The sequence below is a fragment of the Manis javanica genome, chromosome 11 (assembly GCF_040802235.1).
Source record: "Manis javanica isolate MJ-LG chromosome 11, MJ_LKY, whole genome shotgun sequence".
Classification (NCBI taxonomy): domain Eukaryota; kingdom Metazoa; phylum Chordata; class Mammalia; order Pholidota; family Manidae; genus Manis; species Manis javanica.
Window position 1 is genome coordinate 53,864,520 of NC_133166.1, and position 13,447 is coordinate 53,877,966.

The 13,447-nt window shown below is 39.3% G+C and overlaps 1 protein-coding gene across 1 annotated transcript in view; it reads left to right on the forward strand.

Moving 5' to 3' along the window:
- Positions 1-981: 981 nt before the first annotated feature.
- CAPRIN1 (cell cycle associated protein 1) overlaps positions 982-13,447 on the forward strand; it is a 36,445-nt gene continuing 23,979 nt past the window's right edge. The window contains exons 1-2 of the mRNA XM_017672935.3: positions 982-1,165; positions 1,710-1,925. Coding sequence (XP_017528424.2) covers positions 1,710-1,925 — 216 coding nt within the window. The 5' untranslated portion in view covers positions 982-1,165. The remainder of the gene's footprint in view (positions 1,166-1,709; positions 1,926-13,447) is intronic.

A 13,447-nucleotide genomic window follows, 5' to 3' on the forward strand; every position in this document is an offset into this window, starting at 1 on the left:
AAGGCTGCTGTTGTTTCTCCAGGCTCCCTCAGGGTGCACTGTTGCCAGCCAGTATTACTCATTTTATTCTCCAGGGATCAGGGGTTTGGTAGAATCCTCTTCTAAATTTTTCATGGAATTTAAATGATAAATTGGCCATTTGCTGTTATAATACATTATGTTGCTGAATTTTCCACTGATTATATTCCTTTTAATACATTGCCTTTCAGCACTTGGCTTTTCTGTTCTTTGTCCACACCCACACCCACCCCACCCCTAGGTTAATTACAAGGCTGGAATCATTCTCTTGGAGTGAAAAATATATATTTCATTCAACATTTTCTTAGGTAATCTAAAAATGGAAAAAAATAGTCTTAATTCGTAATACTCAGGCCTATTTGATAAATGTCATATTAAGGTAGCTAAAGATTATTTTTAACATGAGTCCAGAGTTTTAAGACTTTTAAAAAGCCTCCTCTCTTAACAATTTCCAACGTGTTCCACAGATAATTCCTAGGTTATTGGGTGATTGCTTTGTCGGGGAACGGCGAGTTGTCTTTCAAAAGATCTTTTGGGGTGTGGGAGTTTGCCTGCTCTGCTTACAGAAGGAATTCTAAAGCTGGGATTGCACCACCCACCCCACGCACCCCTTACATGCAGAAACCTTTGCACCCCCTGCCCCCCATACACATTAAGGGTTCTTCACTGGGCGGCCGCCAGCACCAGATCCAGCTGCTTGACACCTATTGTCCCTGTTTGGACGTCAAATGACTTCGCCTGAAGGACCCTAGCATCGATTTTGCTCAAAACTCAAGGCACCGCTCCGGTACCCTCCCCACGGCCGTCCTGACCTGCGGCCGAATGACCGCTTCCTAGCGCAGGGACACAGACAGCGCAGGTAGGAAGCCTGGCGGGCCCTTCCCAGCAGGCGTTCGCGCCGGGCAGCCCGAGAGGCCGCGAAGGTCCCCGCCCGCTCCTTCTCCCGCCCCCTCCGCCTCTGGGAGCTGGCTGCTAAGTCCCTCCCGCTCCCGGCCCTCCGCCTCACTAGCAGCGGCTCTCGGTGCAGCGGTGATAGGGCGAAGCGGCCTGTACCCACGGAGCACACGACACTGCCCGGAACGCACACCGCTACCCTTGCCCCCTCAGTCGCCCACTCGGGATCTCCAGCGGCCTCCGCGCGCGCACGGTGAGCGCCACCCCGGGCAAGGCGCTGAAGGGGAAGAGGGCCGCTGCCCCGAGTGTCCTTTACCTCTGGATCGGCTGGACCTTCGCAAGGGGCTTGCCCTTCAAGTCTCCCCCTCCCCCACGGCCATTTCCAGTGCCTTTCTCCACCCTTCTCTGCCTCTTGGCCCCGACCTCTCTTCCCTCCCACCCTCGGAAGGTGACGGGTGCCGGTCCACCCCGGTGGGGACCGTTGCACAGGCCGTTGGCGGCCAGTGCCGCGAGGCCCCGCCCCCGGCGCGAGCCTCGGTGTCCCGGGGCTGACGGGCCGAGGCTGCGGCCGGGGCGGGGGGCGGTGCGAGGCCGGCCGGACGCCCCGCTGGCGGGTCGCGCGCACGCGCGCGCACGCCGTCCCTTTCTGCCCTCGCGGCGCGCCGGCCCCTTCCCTACCCCCACCCGCTCGCGCAGGCTCCCGCTCGCTACGCGTTTTGTCCCGCGTCTCGCCCCGTCCGCCGCCTGACTGGCCGCTCCTGTTTTACCTCCCGCTTCTCTCCATTCACGGTCTAAAGATGCCTTCGGCCACCAGCCACAGCGGAAGCGGCAGCAAGTCGTCCGGACCGCCACCCCCGTCGGGTTCCTCCGGGAGTGAGGCGGCGGCAGGGGCCGGGGCAGCTGCACCGGCTTCTCAGCACCCCGTAACCGGCACCGGCGCTGTCCAGACCGAGGCCATGAAGCAGATTCTTGGGGTGATCGACAAGAAACTTCGGAACCTGGAGAAGAAAAAGGTGCCCGGAGTTGGCGGGGAAGGGAGGGTTGATGCTCCGACCCTGACTGTGGCGTTCAGTCTTTCCGTCTCTGGCACTTCCCCTCCACCCCCCTCCTGTGCCCTACGTCCGGTCTCCACAGTAAACGGAGCTTGGTGCTTAGAAAAGGGGCATCTTGGAGAGGTGCTTGTCACCTGACCTGGACGCGGCGCTGACCTCCAGGCCTCTTTATTAGTTTCTTGCTGTGAGCCAGGCATTTTGGCCTTGGGGACTGGGATGTGTAAGGGTGGGGGCCCATCTTGTCGCGGGACGTAGCTGTGTGATGCCCTTGCCTCGGTTACCGAGGCCCAATTTCTTTGATGGGGGTCAGCGGGGAGAAATGAAGATGTCCCGGTGTAGGGACTCAGGGCTCAACCGACTGCCTCGTGGTGTTGGGGCGGCCTACGTCCTATATCCGTGGGGTTGTCCGCTCCGTTACCGTGTATTTGAGGCCTGTTAAGTGTCTCTTGGTTCTTTTAGCGATTTAGGATCATGAACCAAAATTGCCTCTCCCTCAGGCCCCTTTTGAGTGGGTCTTCGATTTGCTACCGCCCTCCCCCATCTGATGGGCGCCCCTACGTTTCCTTTGTTTCAATTGTCTAGGTGCCCCCTGAGCCTGAAGCTCAGCTATAAATCCGGAGATTTTCTGCGACGGCTTTTTGACTCGGGGACTCTAAAGTGGGGTGGTAGGGAGACTGCAGTGACTACGATTGTTGGGGGGGTCCGGGTTAGAGGGGATCGCTAGGTATTTGGGCACATGGAGAGCGTCTAATATGGCGGCGGCTGCGGATAGAGGGAAGCGCTTTACAGGAGCTGCATTGTGAGCACAAAGCGAAAGCAGAGGGGGAGGGCAGAGACCAGGCAGCCGCTCCGGCTGGCCTCCCTGGATCCCCCCGCCCCGCAACCCCCAAATCGAGCCGCACCCACAGTTCTTTTGGATCCAATAATTATCCTTTCTAGGTCACACGGTGAGCTTAATCTTCAAGTCAGCCTTTGTTTTATGCTTTCTCCGCAGAATAGTGTACCAACTCCATTTAGAGGGATGTGTGTGTGTGTGTGTGTGTGTGTGTGTGTACTCACGCGTGTGGATGCTGTATATGTATGTGTAGAGAAAGGGTCTCTGCAGTGTGTAATTCAACCTTAAGATTGGAGGTAGAGGGAAAAACAAATGGGGTAATTACATCTGTGACCATTAGGCAAACTTTTACCTTTCTCTTAAAAAGAAAGTAACTTTGCTACCTTGCATTTGTCTCCCTCTAATAAAATACATTTATTAGCATTTTGAATTTTGAGGAGGTCATTTAAAAATGTTTATTTAGCCAGCCACCCGGCTTAAACACAGATAGTGTTACTTCAAATATTGAAATAGTAAAACTATTTGGCTAAAATTTGGGCTGTGGAAACTAAATTGAAGAAAACTGGTGATATTTAGGCCTTAATTATTTTAATTGCTTGTTATTGGTTTATTTTACATTTTAGGGGGGGTTTAAAACAAACATTTTTAGATTTGACATTTCTCCATCTCATTTTCCATACTGAAAATTTTACTTTAATTTCTTGGACTTTATTTGAAATCGAGAGGTGCACTAATACTGGATTTCTACCTTTTGCTGATCCTTTGTTTTGATGAAAGTGTGGTTTGTTGTAAATTAAGTAACATATATCAATATCAAAGCAAAAGGGATTTTAATTGTAAAGTAGCTACATTCAATGTTCTGTGTAATAGAAAAAGCTGCCCATGGTCAGAATCTTCTGTCACCATGGTTATTTAGTTTTTGCTACTCTACCTGAAATTGAGACTTAGGTATCTTTTTAAAACCTCCTTATACAATGAACACTCCTGTCAGTCTGGTTGGTGCTTGAATGGTTTAATTTTTTTTTTAGGAAATTTTAGTTTTCTTCTAGGATAGAAATCAAGAAAAATATTAATGATGTAATATTTTTAAGTGGATATTTTAATGTAAATATTTATATTTTAATGACCGAAAAATAATTCTTCAAAGATGTATATATAAAGTCTGGCACTGACTGTTAGAGTCTAATGGTTGAGTGTGTCTGAAAAAAGCAAATCTAGTTTATAAAGCCCCATTAAGGGCCTGAGCAATGGCAGGTCACTCTTGTATAGGTTTGTATTGCTGTGTATTGCCAAGCCCTACCTCTCACTCCCATTATAAAAGAGAAGGTAATATAATTATTATTACTGAGATTATAGACTAGGCTAGTAAGTACTGAAAAAAATTCCCTTGTATTGATGGAGATTTAACAAAGTAACACACACATTCGTATCTTCTTTCCTGTTTTCTCTTTTTCGGGTGCTAGATAGTGAAAGGTCAGATCATAGTTAAGTGAGGTTTTTTTGATAATTCACAGACTGAGCTACCTACTTGTTAAATAGTTAAACTGAAGTTCTGACTTAATTGTCATTAAAACAAGTTTTACATTTTGAGAAATTCACTGCATCTGAATTGTCCTCTAAGCACATCTGGTTTCTAGTTGAAATTGATTTTTTTTCTGTATCTAGATGAATCATGGTTAAATCCTTTCATACAGCAAATCACTTCAATGGTGAGTGAGCATTTCTAATACATCTAAAAGAGCATTTACTTTACAGATCAGTTTTGAACCTTTTTAGAAATCTATGGAGTAAAGTAAGATACTATTTATAACTGAATTTCTTTTTACTTTAGTCCACTTAGCAATTTATATGTGAATGGTATTTCAGTCTTGATGGGAACCTTCTGGATGAAGTGCTTTTCTCTATGTATTCTAAAATTAAGTATCCTGACAGATATTACTACCAGATACATAGTATCACACTAAACCATAGAAAATTGAAATTATTTTATTGCATTTCATTTAAAAAACGAAGTTATTTGTCTTCTAATAAGTAGAGCCATTTAGAGGGAAGGGTAAAGCATCTGTTCAGTGAGAATGCATACTTAACATTGGTGAAATATGATCCTGTTATATAATACAGTTAAGTGGCCTTGTAGTTTTTGAAGTTTGGGCTTACAATGACTACATAAGTGTTTAGCAATGAGAAGAAATGTAGCTATAATAATAAAAATCAAATGTGAGACTGTTTACAAATCTTTAAACTGAATGAAGTACAAATAATTATTGAGTGCCTAATTTTCTTCATTAGTTCGTTGCTATAGAATTGGGTCATAGGCTATGCAGGATGATGCTTTGAACCTGAGTCTTAATTTTAACTGAGGAGAGAGCTCATACGCAGTTTTGATGTAGAATAAAAGATAGATGATGTTTAAAATTGTTATACTGTTTGTAAATAAAATAGGTTTAGACACTAGTAACTTTGTAGGTAAAAGATATACCAGTGTTCTCTTGTAAAACAGCCTGACAGCTTTGTAGCCAATATGTGACAGTCAAAATGTACTGTTTTTCACACTACTGCTAGGTCTTTGTGCTCTTTGTATCTTGGCAGTTTATTCTGGAAAAGGATGCTGTTAGGATGACATTTCTTTCCAGAGCATTGCAGTGTGCCTCTACTTAGAGAATTTTTAATGCAGCTGTTGTAAAAAATTGAAGTATTGAAATAAAAATATTAACAATTTTATAAGTTATATCTTTTTGGGGGGCTGACATCTGAAGTTTTTCTTGATAGTTAAAATCTGGATATGTTAGCTTCTCCATTGGTTGCATGAACTATATTCCTCTGCAATGCAGAGGGCAAGATTACTTTGTTTTGCATTCACCTTGTCACAGAATAAAAAGCATTTATAATGCTTCATTTGTTTCTCTCTGCCTGCCTGGGTGTGCTGTGTTTGTGTCTGTATGTAACATAAGGAAGTACTTAAATTTTGAATTTTAAAAGGAAAATAGGTGAATTCCCTCATAATAATACAGGTACCTTTTTCTGAGATGAGTATAGAATCTGAGGTATCAATGTGAATGTATTGTTTTGACTCTTGTCACATTATTTTACTGTAGGGTAATTCTCATGTGGGAGATACTTGTATGATAAATTTTGTGTTACTTAGAGATGGAGCATACAATTTGTCATAAATTTATGTAATTAATGTCATAGTTTACATTTAGTACTTGCTAAAGATTAGTAGTTTATTTTTTTATTAAGGTATCATTGATATACAATCTTATGAAGATTTCACATGAGCAACATTGTGGTTACTACATTCACTCATATTATCAAGTACCCGCACACCCCCTTGCAGTCCCTGTGCATCAGTGTAGTAAGATGCTATAGAGTCATTACTTATCTTTGTGCTATACTGCCTTCCCTGTGCTCTTCCTATATTATGGTGCTAATCATAATACCCCGTAATCCCCTTCTCCCTCCCTCCCCACCAACCTTCCCCACCCTCTTTCCCTTTGGTAACTGCTAGCCCCTTCTTGGGTTCTGTGAGTCTGCTGCTGTTTTGTTCCTTCAGTTTTGCTTTGTTGTTATACTCTAAAACGAGCGAAATGATTTGGTACTTGTCTTTCTCTGCCTGGCCTATTCTACTGAACCTAATACCCTCTATCTCCATCTATGTTGTTGTAAGTGGTAGGATTTGTTTTCTTCTTATGGCTGAATAATATTCCATTGTGTATATGTACCACATCTTCTTTATCCATCTACTGATGGACACTTAGGTTGCTTGTATATTTTGGCTATTGTAAATAGTGTTGCAGTAAACATAGGGGTGCCTATGTCTTTTTGAATCTGAGATCTTGCTTTGTGTAAATTCCTAGGAGTGGAATTCCTTGGGTCAGATTGTATTTCTATTTTTAGTTTTTTGAGGAACCTCCACATTGCTTGCCACAATGGTTGAACTAATTTACATTCCCACCAACGTGTAGGAGGGTTCCCCTTTCTTTGCATCCTCACCAGCATTTGTTGTTCCTTGTCTTTTGAATGTTGGCCATACTAACTGGTGTGAGGTGATATCTCACAGTGGTTTTAGTTTGCATTTCCCAGATGATTAGTATTGTGGAGCATCTTTCATGTGCCCGTTGGCCATCTTAATTTCTTTGGAGAAGTGTCTGTTGAGATCCTCTGCCCATTTTTTAATCGGGTTGTTTGCTTTTTGGGTGTTGAGGTGTTTGAGTTCTTCATATATTTTGGATGTTAACCTCTTGTTGGATATGTAATTTACGAATGTATTCTCCCATACTGTCGGGTGCTTTTTGGTTCTACTGATGGTGTCCATTGCTGTACAGAAGGTTTTTAGTTTGTTGTAGTCCCATTTGTTCATTTTTGCTTTTGTTTCCCTTGTCAGAGGAGATGTGTTCAGAAAAAGTTGCTCATATTTTCAAGAGATTTTTGCCTATGTTTTCTTCTATGAGTTTTATGGTTTCATGACTTACATTCAGGTCTTTTATCCATTTTGAATTTACTTTTGTGTATGGAGTTAGGCAGTAATCCAATCTCATTCTCTTACATGAAGCTGTCAAGTTTTGCCAGCACCATCTGTTGAAGAGGCTGTCATTTCCCCATTGTATATCCATGGCTCCTTTATCGTATACTAATTGGCCATATATGTGTGGGTTTATATCTGGGCTCTCTATTCTATTCCAGTGATCTATGGGTCTGTTCTTGTGCCAGTATCAAATTGTCTTGATTACTGTGGCTTTGTAGTGGAGTTTGAATATGGGGGGTGTAATTCCCCCAGCTTTATTCTTCCTTCTCAGTGTTGCTTTGATTATTTTGGGTCTTCGTGGTTCCATATGAATTTTAGAACTATTTGTTCTAGTTGTTTTATCTTTAAAAAAAATAATAAATACTTGCAAAAGATTAAACTTAAAACAACATGGTCTTAATTTTATTACCATACTATTATAGAATTTCAGATTTTTTTAAGACCTGAAAGCCAGAGTTCAGTCCAATTCATTCTACATAAGGGGAAATTGAAATGCTAATGTAAAATGGCACAGGTTGGAATGGGTGAATTCTAAGGTCTCTTATAATGTTATATGGGGGTAATTAGAATTTGTAATAGTCTGCAACATAAGTGTAATTTTCTGTATTTAAGCTGATTCTGTAGAACCAAGTAAAGCTTCTTACTTCACATCCTTTAGTTTTAATTAGAATTCTTCTGTTTTAAATAGCTGAAGGCAAAAGAAAAAAGCTATTCATTTCTTCATTGTTGGGCCTTTATAAATGTCTTGTTAAATTTGTGCTTGTAGACTGGCCAGGTAATGGGGCCCTGAGAATAGCAGTACAGGTAAAGCCCCAGCATATCAGGTATTATTACTGGGACATCATATTGTTGTAGTGAACTGAACTTCTGAAGTTGAAACTCTGAAGTTTCTCTTTGTGCTTAAGTTAAGCCCCCAAAACACATTTGCTAGTCTCTGCTTAAGCTTGTTATATTGCAGACCAGAAAATTCGGGATAAGCATTACCAGTAGAGAGAAGTAGGAGGTGTGTCAGTTTTTACACCTTAATTCTGGTATTCCAAGCTTCTGAATTTTTTTTTTTTTTTTAGTAATTTGTCCCTTTTTATGGGGGAAATGAAAGGTATGTATGCAGTAGAAAAGAATGAGAAGGAGTACACAAGAGAAATTCAGCCAGAGTTGGAATTGTAAATTGTTTGGCTTCTCATTTCTTTCTTTCTCCCACTAGCTACACTAGTGCTTTTGTTGGATGACTGGGATGTTTTGTTGGGTATAAGAATATGGGTATAGAAATATAGATAAAAGAGACTTTTCAGCAGAGTTGAGAATTCCTATTTCCTGAGGAAAGGGGGAAGGTGTGCTGTCTTGACTATACTTGACTAAAGTAGTCTATTTTCTTCACTTCTGTACTACCTATTGCCTTGACATTTTTACATTGCCTGTGTTCTTATGTTCTTAGGTATTTTTCTAAGTATGTAAGAACCTAGAGACTATTAAGAACATCACAGTGGGCCATGTACATGGTATATGCTAAGTAAATATTTGATGGTTTGACTAAATCATTACATAGAATTATTTGTTGCTTCACCAACAAAACACAGCTAAAATGGATTATTAATACATGGGGGATAAAATTCTTTTTTGTACAGAGTTATTTACTTGCAGTGTTTTCTACTGAAATGGAATTTTTCCTGAAGGATTTTCTTTTCTTTGTATTTATTTTTTTTTAGGTGAGCAGAGTTCAAATGGCAAGTAGAACACACTTACTTTAGGTAATTTAAGCAAGATTTGTGAGTAGTCTTAGGAAGAATATAAATAACTATTGGTCTTTGAACTATTGTAAATTATTAGAAATTTCATTGCATTTCCCCTAATACTGTTATCCAAACAGAGAAATATCTGAAATATACTTTAATTTTTCTCTATTTTAAGTGAATTACAGTTCACATGTTTTTACATTGGGATTCCCAACAGTGTGTGTAAGTCATACAGTTGGTTGTATGGCTCTTCTTAATAAGTACTTGGTTAAAGCAACTAACAATCCAAAAGACACCCATTAAGATTATCAATAATCATTTATTTTTCAAATGCACAAACTTTAGGCTTTTTAAGAATATAATTCAAAGTAGGTGATGCTCAAACTGATAACATTTACTTTTTCATTTTCCTAACTAGGGGCAGCTGCGTTTATTCATTGAGCCTTTTTAAAGTTACAGCCATGGACCAGGGAATAAGGGTTTTTACAGGAATATCTTTTATCTCTCTGATGAAGGTGTCTTTTTATTCTAGGAAATGGCTTTTTTCTTCAGAAATAAATTAATACTCATTTTATGTGGGTAGTGTGATTAGTTGATTGATTTGGCTTTACCCCTACTTTGGTAGTCAACTGTGTTCTAGCTTAGGGAAGACGAAAAGCTACATTTGTCTAGAGCCCTTTACTCCTTGCTTTTGCCCCTATGTTTTTATTGCAGTTAATGTTGGATTAGTCAGTGTGACAAGCAAGTCCTTGTTTACGTATTGATTTGGTTCATACTGCAAATTTTAAACCCAAATGGATAGTTTTTCTACTTGGACTTAATTTAAGCCATTTGAATAGAATGTGACAATGGGATTGAAACCAGTCAAGATTGTGTCATTTGTCTGAGCAGTCTAGTTTTTCAAAGATTAGGTAAATTGAAGTTTTGGGACCAGTGCAGAGACCACATCCTTTTCCTTATCTCTGAAAGCTTCAAAGTGAGCTGGGATTTCATTTTGAAAAGTAGAAAATTAGACTAGATAATTGTACTAACAGGCTTTCTGTTTCTAATACAAAATTTGGCATTTATTGTTGAGTTTAATCATAAAGTAAACTTCTGAAGCTTTGGTTCTCAATTCGAGATCCAATGAAAGTACTACTTATGAATGGAAGATGGTAACCCTTCAGTGTTCAAATCATAAATGGATCTTCCTTACGCAAATAATTATTAGGTTACCTAGATTTATAAGCTGGTCTGGAAAACCGCCATTGAACAAATTTTCTGAGTTGTTTAAAGCTGGATCTTTAAGTAACCTATTTTCAAATGAGGTCATATCCTGATTTCTAGGATCACAGTTTGTATCATATGGTTGATTCAGAATAATGTCTTAATTCTACATTCTATTGGACTCACTGTTAAAAGGGAATCACAATGTATTTAATCTAGGTGAGTGCTTTTCAAACTTAAGCAAGCATCAGAATCACCCACAGGGCTTGAAAAAACACAGATTGCTGGGCTCTACCCCCAGTGTTTCTGGTTCAGTAGGTCTGGGGTGGTGCATGAGAATTTGCTTTTCTAACAAGTTCCTGGGCATTGCTGATATTGCTGGTTTGGGAACCACGCTTTGAGATTCACTGACCTAGATCAACATAGGGTCTCTTCAGTGGAGCATGATTACTTACAGTAGTGAACAGAGGTCCCTTCAGTTTGTTTTCCATGTTGGCAAAGTTCTGTGCACCTAAGCAGCCATGAGATCCTGTATTTTACTAAAAAAGAAAAAACTAGTGTCCTTTAATGTAGAACAATTTTAAAACTGTCATTCTGCAGTCTTTTTAGTTAAGTTTTGATGTTTCCTCAGGTGAGGGCTATTTATTACGAACTTTGACCAGATCCAGGATCTTGCTTTCCTGAAGCTTGGGCAAGGATAGGGTATAGGGTATTTATAAAGTAATACGGAAAGTATTAACAGCTTATCAAACAACAAATGTAAAACAATAATGAAAGTTTTGTTTTATTACTGTTAGAAAAATGTTTAATGGAAGACCTGTAGTTTCCGTTCATTTGATTAACTATATTTTTTTATTGGTTCGCTGTAGATGTGTGAGTTCAACTCACCATGTGTAAGGAACTAGGGTTTGTTTGCGTTTTGAAAATCCTCTGATAAAGATCCTTGAGATTTTTCTGTTAAAGCATGACTTTTTTTACACATTTCTTCCCTCACAGTAAACTGTCAGTTCTTGTGTTAGTAGTAGTCCTTCTTCCTTTAAAAATGATGGCTTTTAAATTATTATGGATTGAAAGATTCAAAATATTTACAGTAATATAAAGTCAAAATAAATAGGTCTATGAGTTTTAATAAAATAGATTTTTTATTCAGCTGCACAGAGGTCGTTTTGCATACTTTTAGTGATGGTATTTGATGAAGACATGACTGAAACTGAATTTCACATAGTAGTTGAGTGGCTGCTTTCACTTTTTTTTTCATTTCCATTTAAACCATGTTCCAGTTACTGCTGTTTGACAGATTACTCTAAAACTTATTTTATTATGCACACAGAACTGCCTGTCAGGGATTCAGACAGGACACACCAGGTTGATGTCTGCTCCACCATGCCTGGGATTTCAGCTGTGAAGACTTAAGACTTGTTCACTCACATGTCTGATGCCTGGGCTAGTATGATTCTAACATTAGGATTGCTGACCAGAATTCTTATATAATACCTTTTCTTCATTGTTTTCTTCCTCATAGCATGGTGACCTCAGGGATATTGGAGTTCTTGTGTGATGGCTTGGGGCTCCAAACACCAGGGATTTTAGTGACCAGATAATGGGGCAGAAGATGTGTTGCTTTGACTCAGCTTCAAATATCATATAGGATCACTTCCACGTACTCTCTTGGTTGAAGCCCACACAATAAGATGACAGGGGAATTAGACTTTGTGGGGGAGTGCCAAGGTCTCATTGTAAAACAGTATGTGGGACTGCAGATATTATAGCCATCTTTGGAAAATGAAATCTGCCATAGATCTCTGGGTTGGAGGAATACTAAATTTGCTATTGTGTAGAAAATTGGAGCTTTCGTACTATAGCATAGCTTGTCCTACTGTAGAGTCATACTCAAGGATTATTATAGGTGAAAGTCCTGACTCTAACAATGTGAAGTATGTCAGTCTTAACATCTTTTATATGTTAACATCAAATCTTAATTTTTTATTATACATACTATATATATTCATTGCAGAATATCTAAATGTATAAAACAAAGCAAAAGAAAAAAAGTTCCACCTGTAAGTCTACCATTCAGGTACCATTCTTAACATTTAAATAAATCTTTCTGTATTTATTTAAATACATATAAGCACTTTTTAGAAATTCCATTTGACATTTTGATTAGAATGAATGTTTTAAATTCTTAAGACACTAAATGGTAAAGTTAAGCTAGGTGTATAGAACTCTTCCCCTGTGAAGAATATATAGTACACTCACTGTGTATTCTAAATTTAGCAATTTCCTTGAAAAATATATAACATGATACAAATGCCAAATAAATGCCAGGCGTTTTTCTTTTGTCTAGTAGCTAGTTCAGAATTTTAACTGTATGAGCACTAAATTTCAGGCCCTCTTTCTGATTTGCATATCTTCTATTATCTATATATTTCTAAATAGGAATTCTGCCTATAATACTATTTTATTCTAAATCATAATTAAAAGCAAGTCTTGTTTAAAGAAAAGTAGACTGCCTTTTTTAAAAAGTGATTGAATTGTCTTTGTTCATTCACAGAGTTCATTGAGCGTATCTTTTGTACCTGGGGGTAGGCCTGCCAGATCACTGTAAAAAACCTGATTTTTCAACCAGTAAACTTGAATTTTGTACTTGTTTAGCTGGGTATTTATTGTGTGAAATAGTTCACCTAAGGATAAAATTTATCAGCCCTTAATGTTTTAATGATTATCTTGGTTTTATCTATCTCCAGTATAACTAAGGAATTGTGATAGACTTTTTAATTTAGGGTAAAATGGTTGTGCAAGTTGATATTTTTGGTACAAAGAAAATGGATCATTTGACTTAAAACAAGTTTCTAGCATTGCATTTAAACTTGTTTCTGTGCCTCTAAATGCACTTTATCAGAAGCTTACTTTGTATTTTGTTTCTTGGTTAATTATTGCTAAGGATAAGGAACTATATATGTTTATAATTTATGGTGGTTATTTAAAAATTTTACCCTCTTCATTTAAATTTCTACTTAATTCCCTTTCCTCTGATCCTAAAAATAATAACTGAGTTCCTGACTGTTGTGGAACCTGAATGTCTTTTATTTGGGGTCTTGTCTAGTAATGGTATCCTGGGAAAATCCCTGCTATTGTACATGTAACTCCCATTTGTGAGAAAATAACAAAATAAACCTGTTGA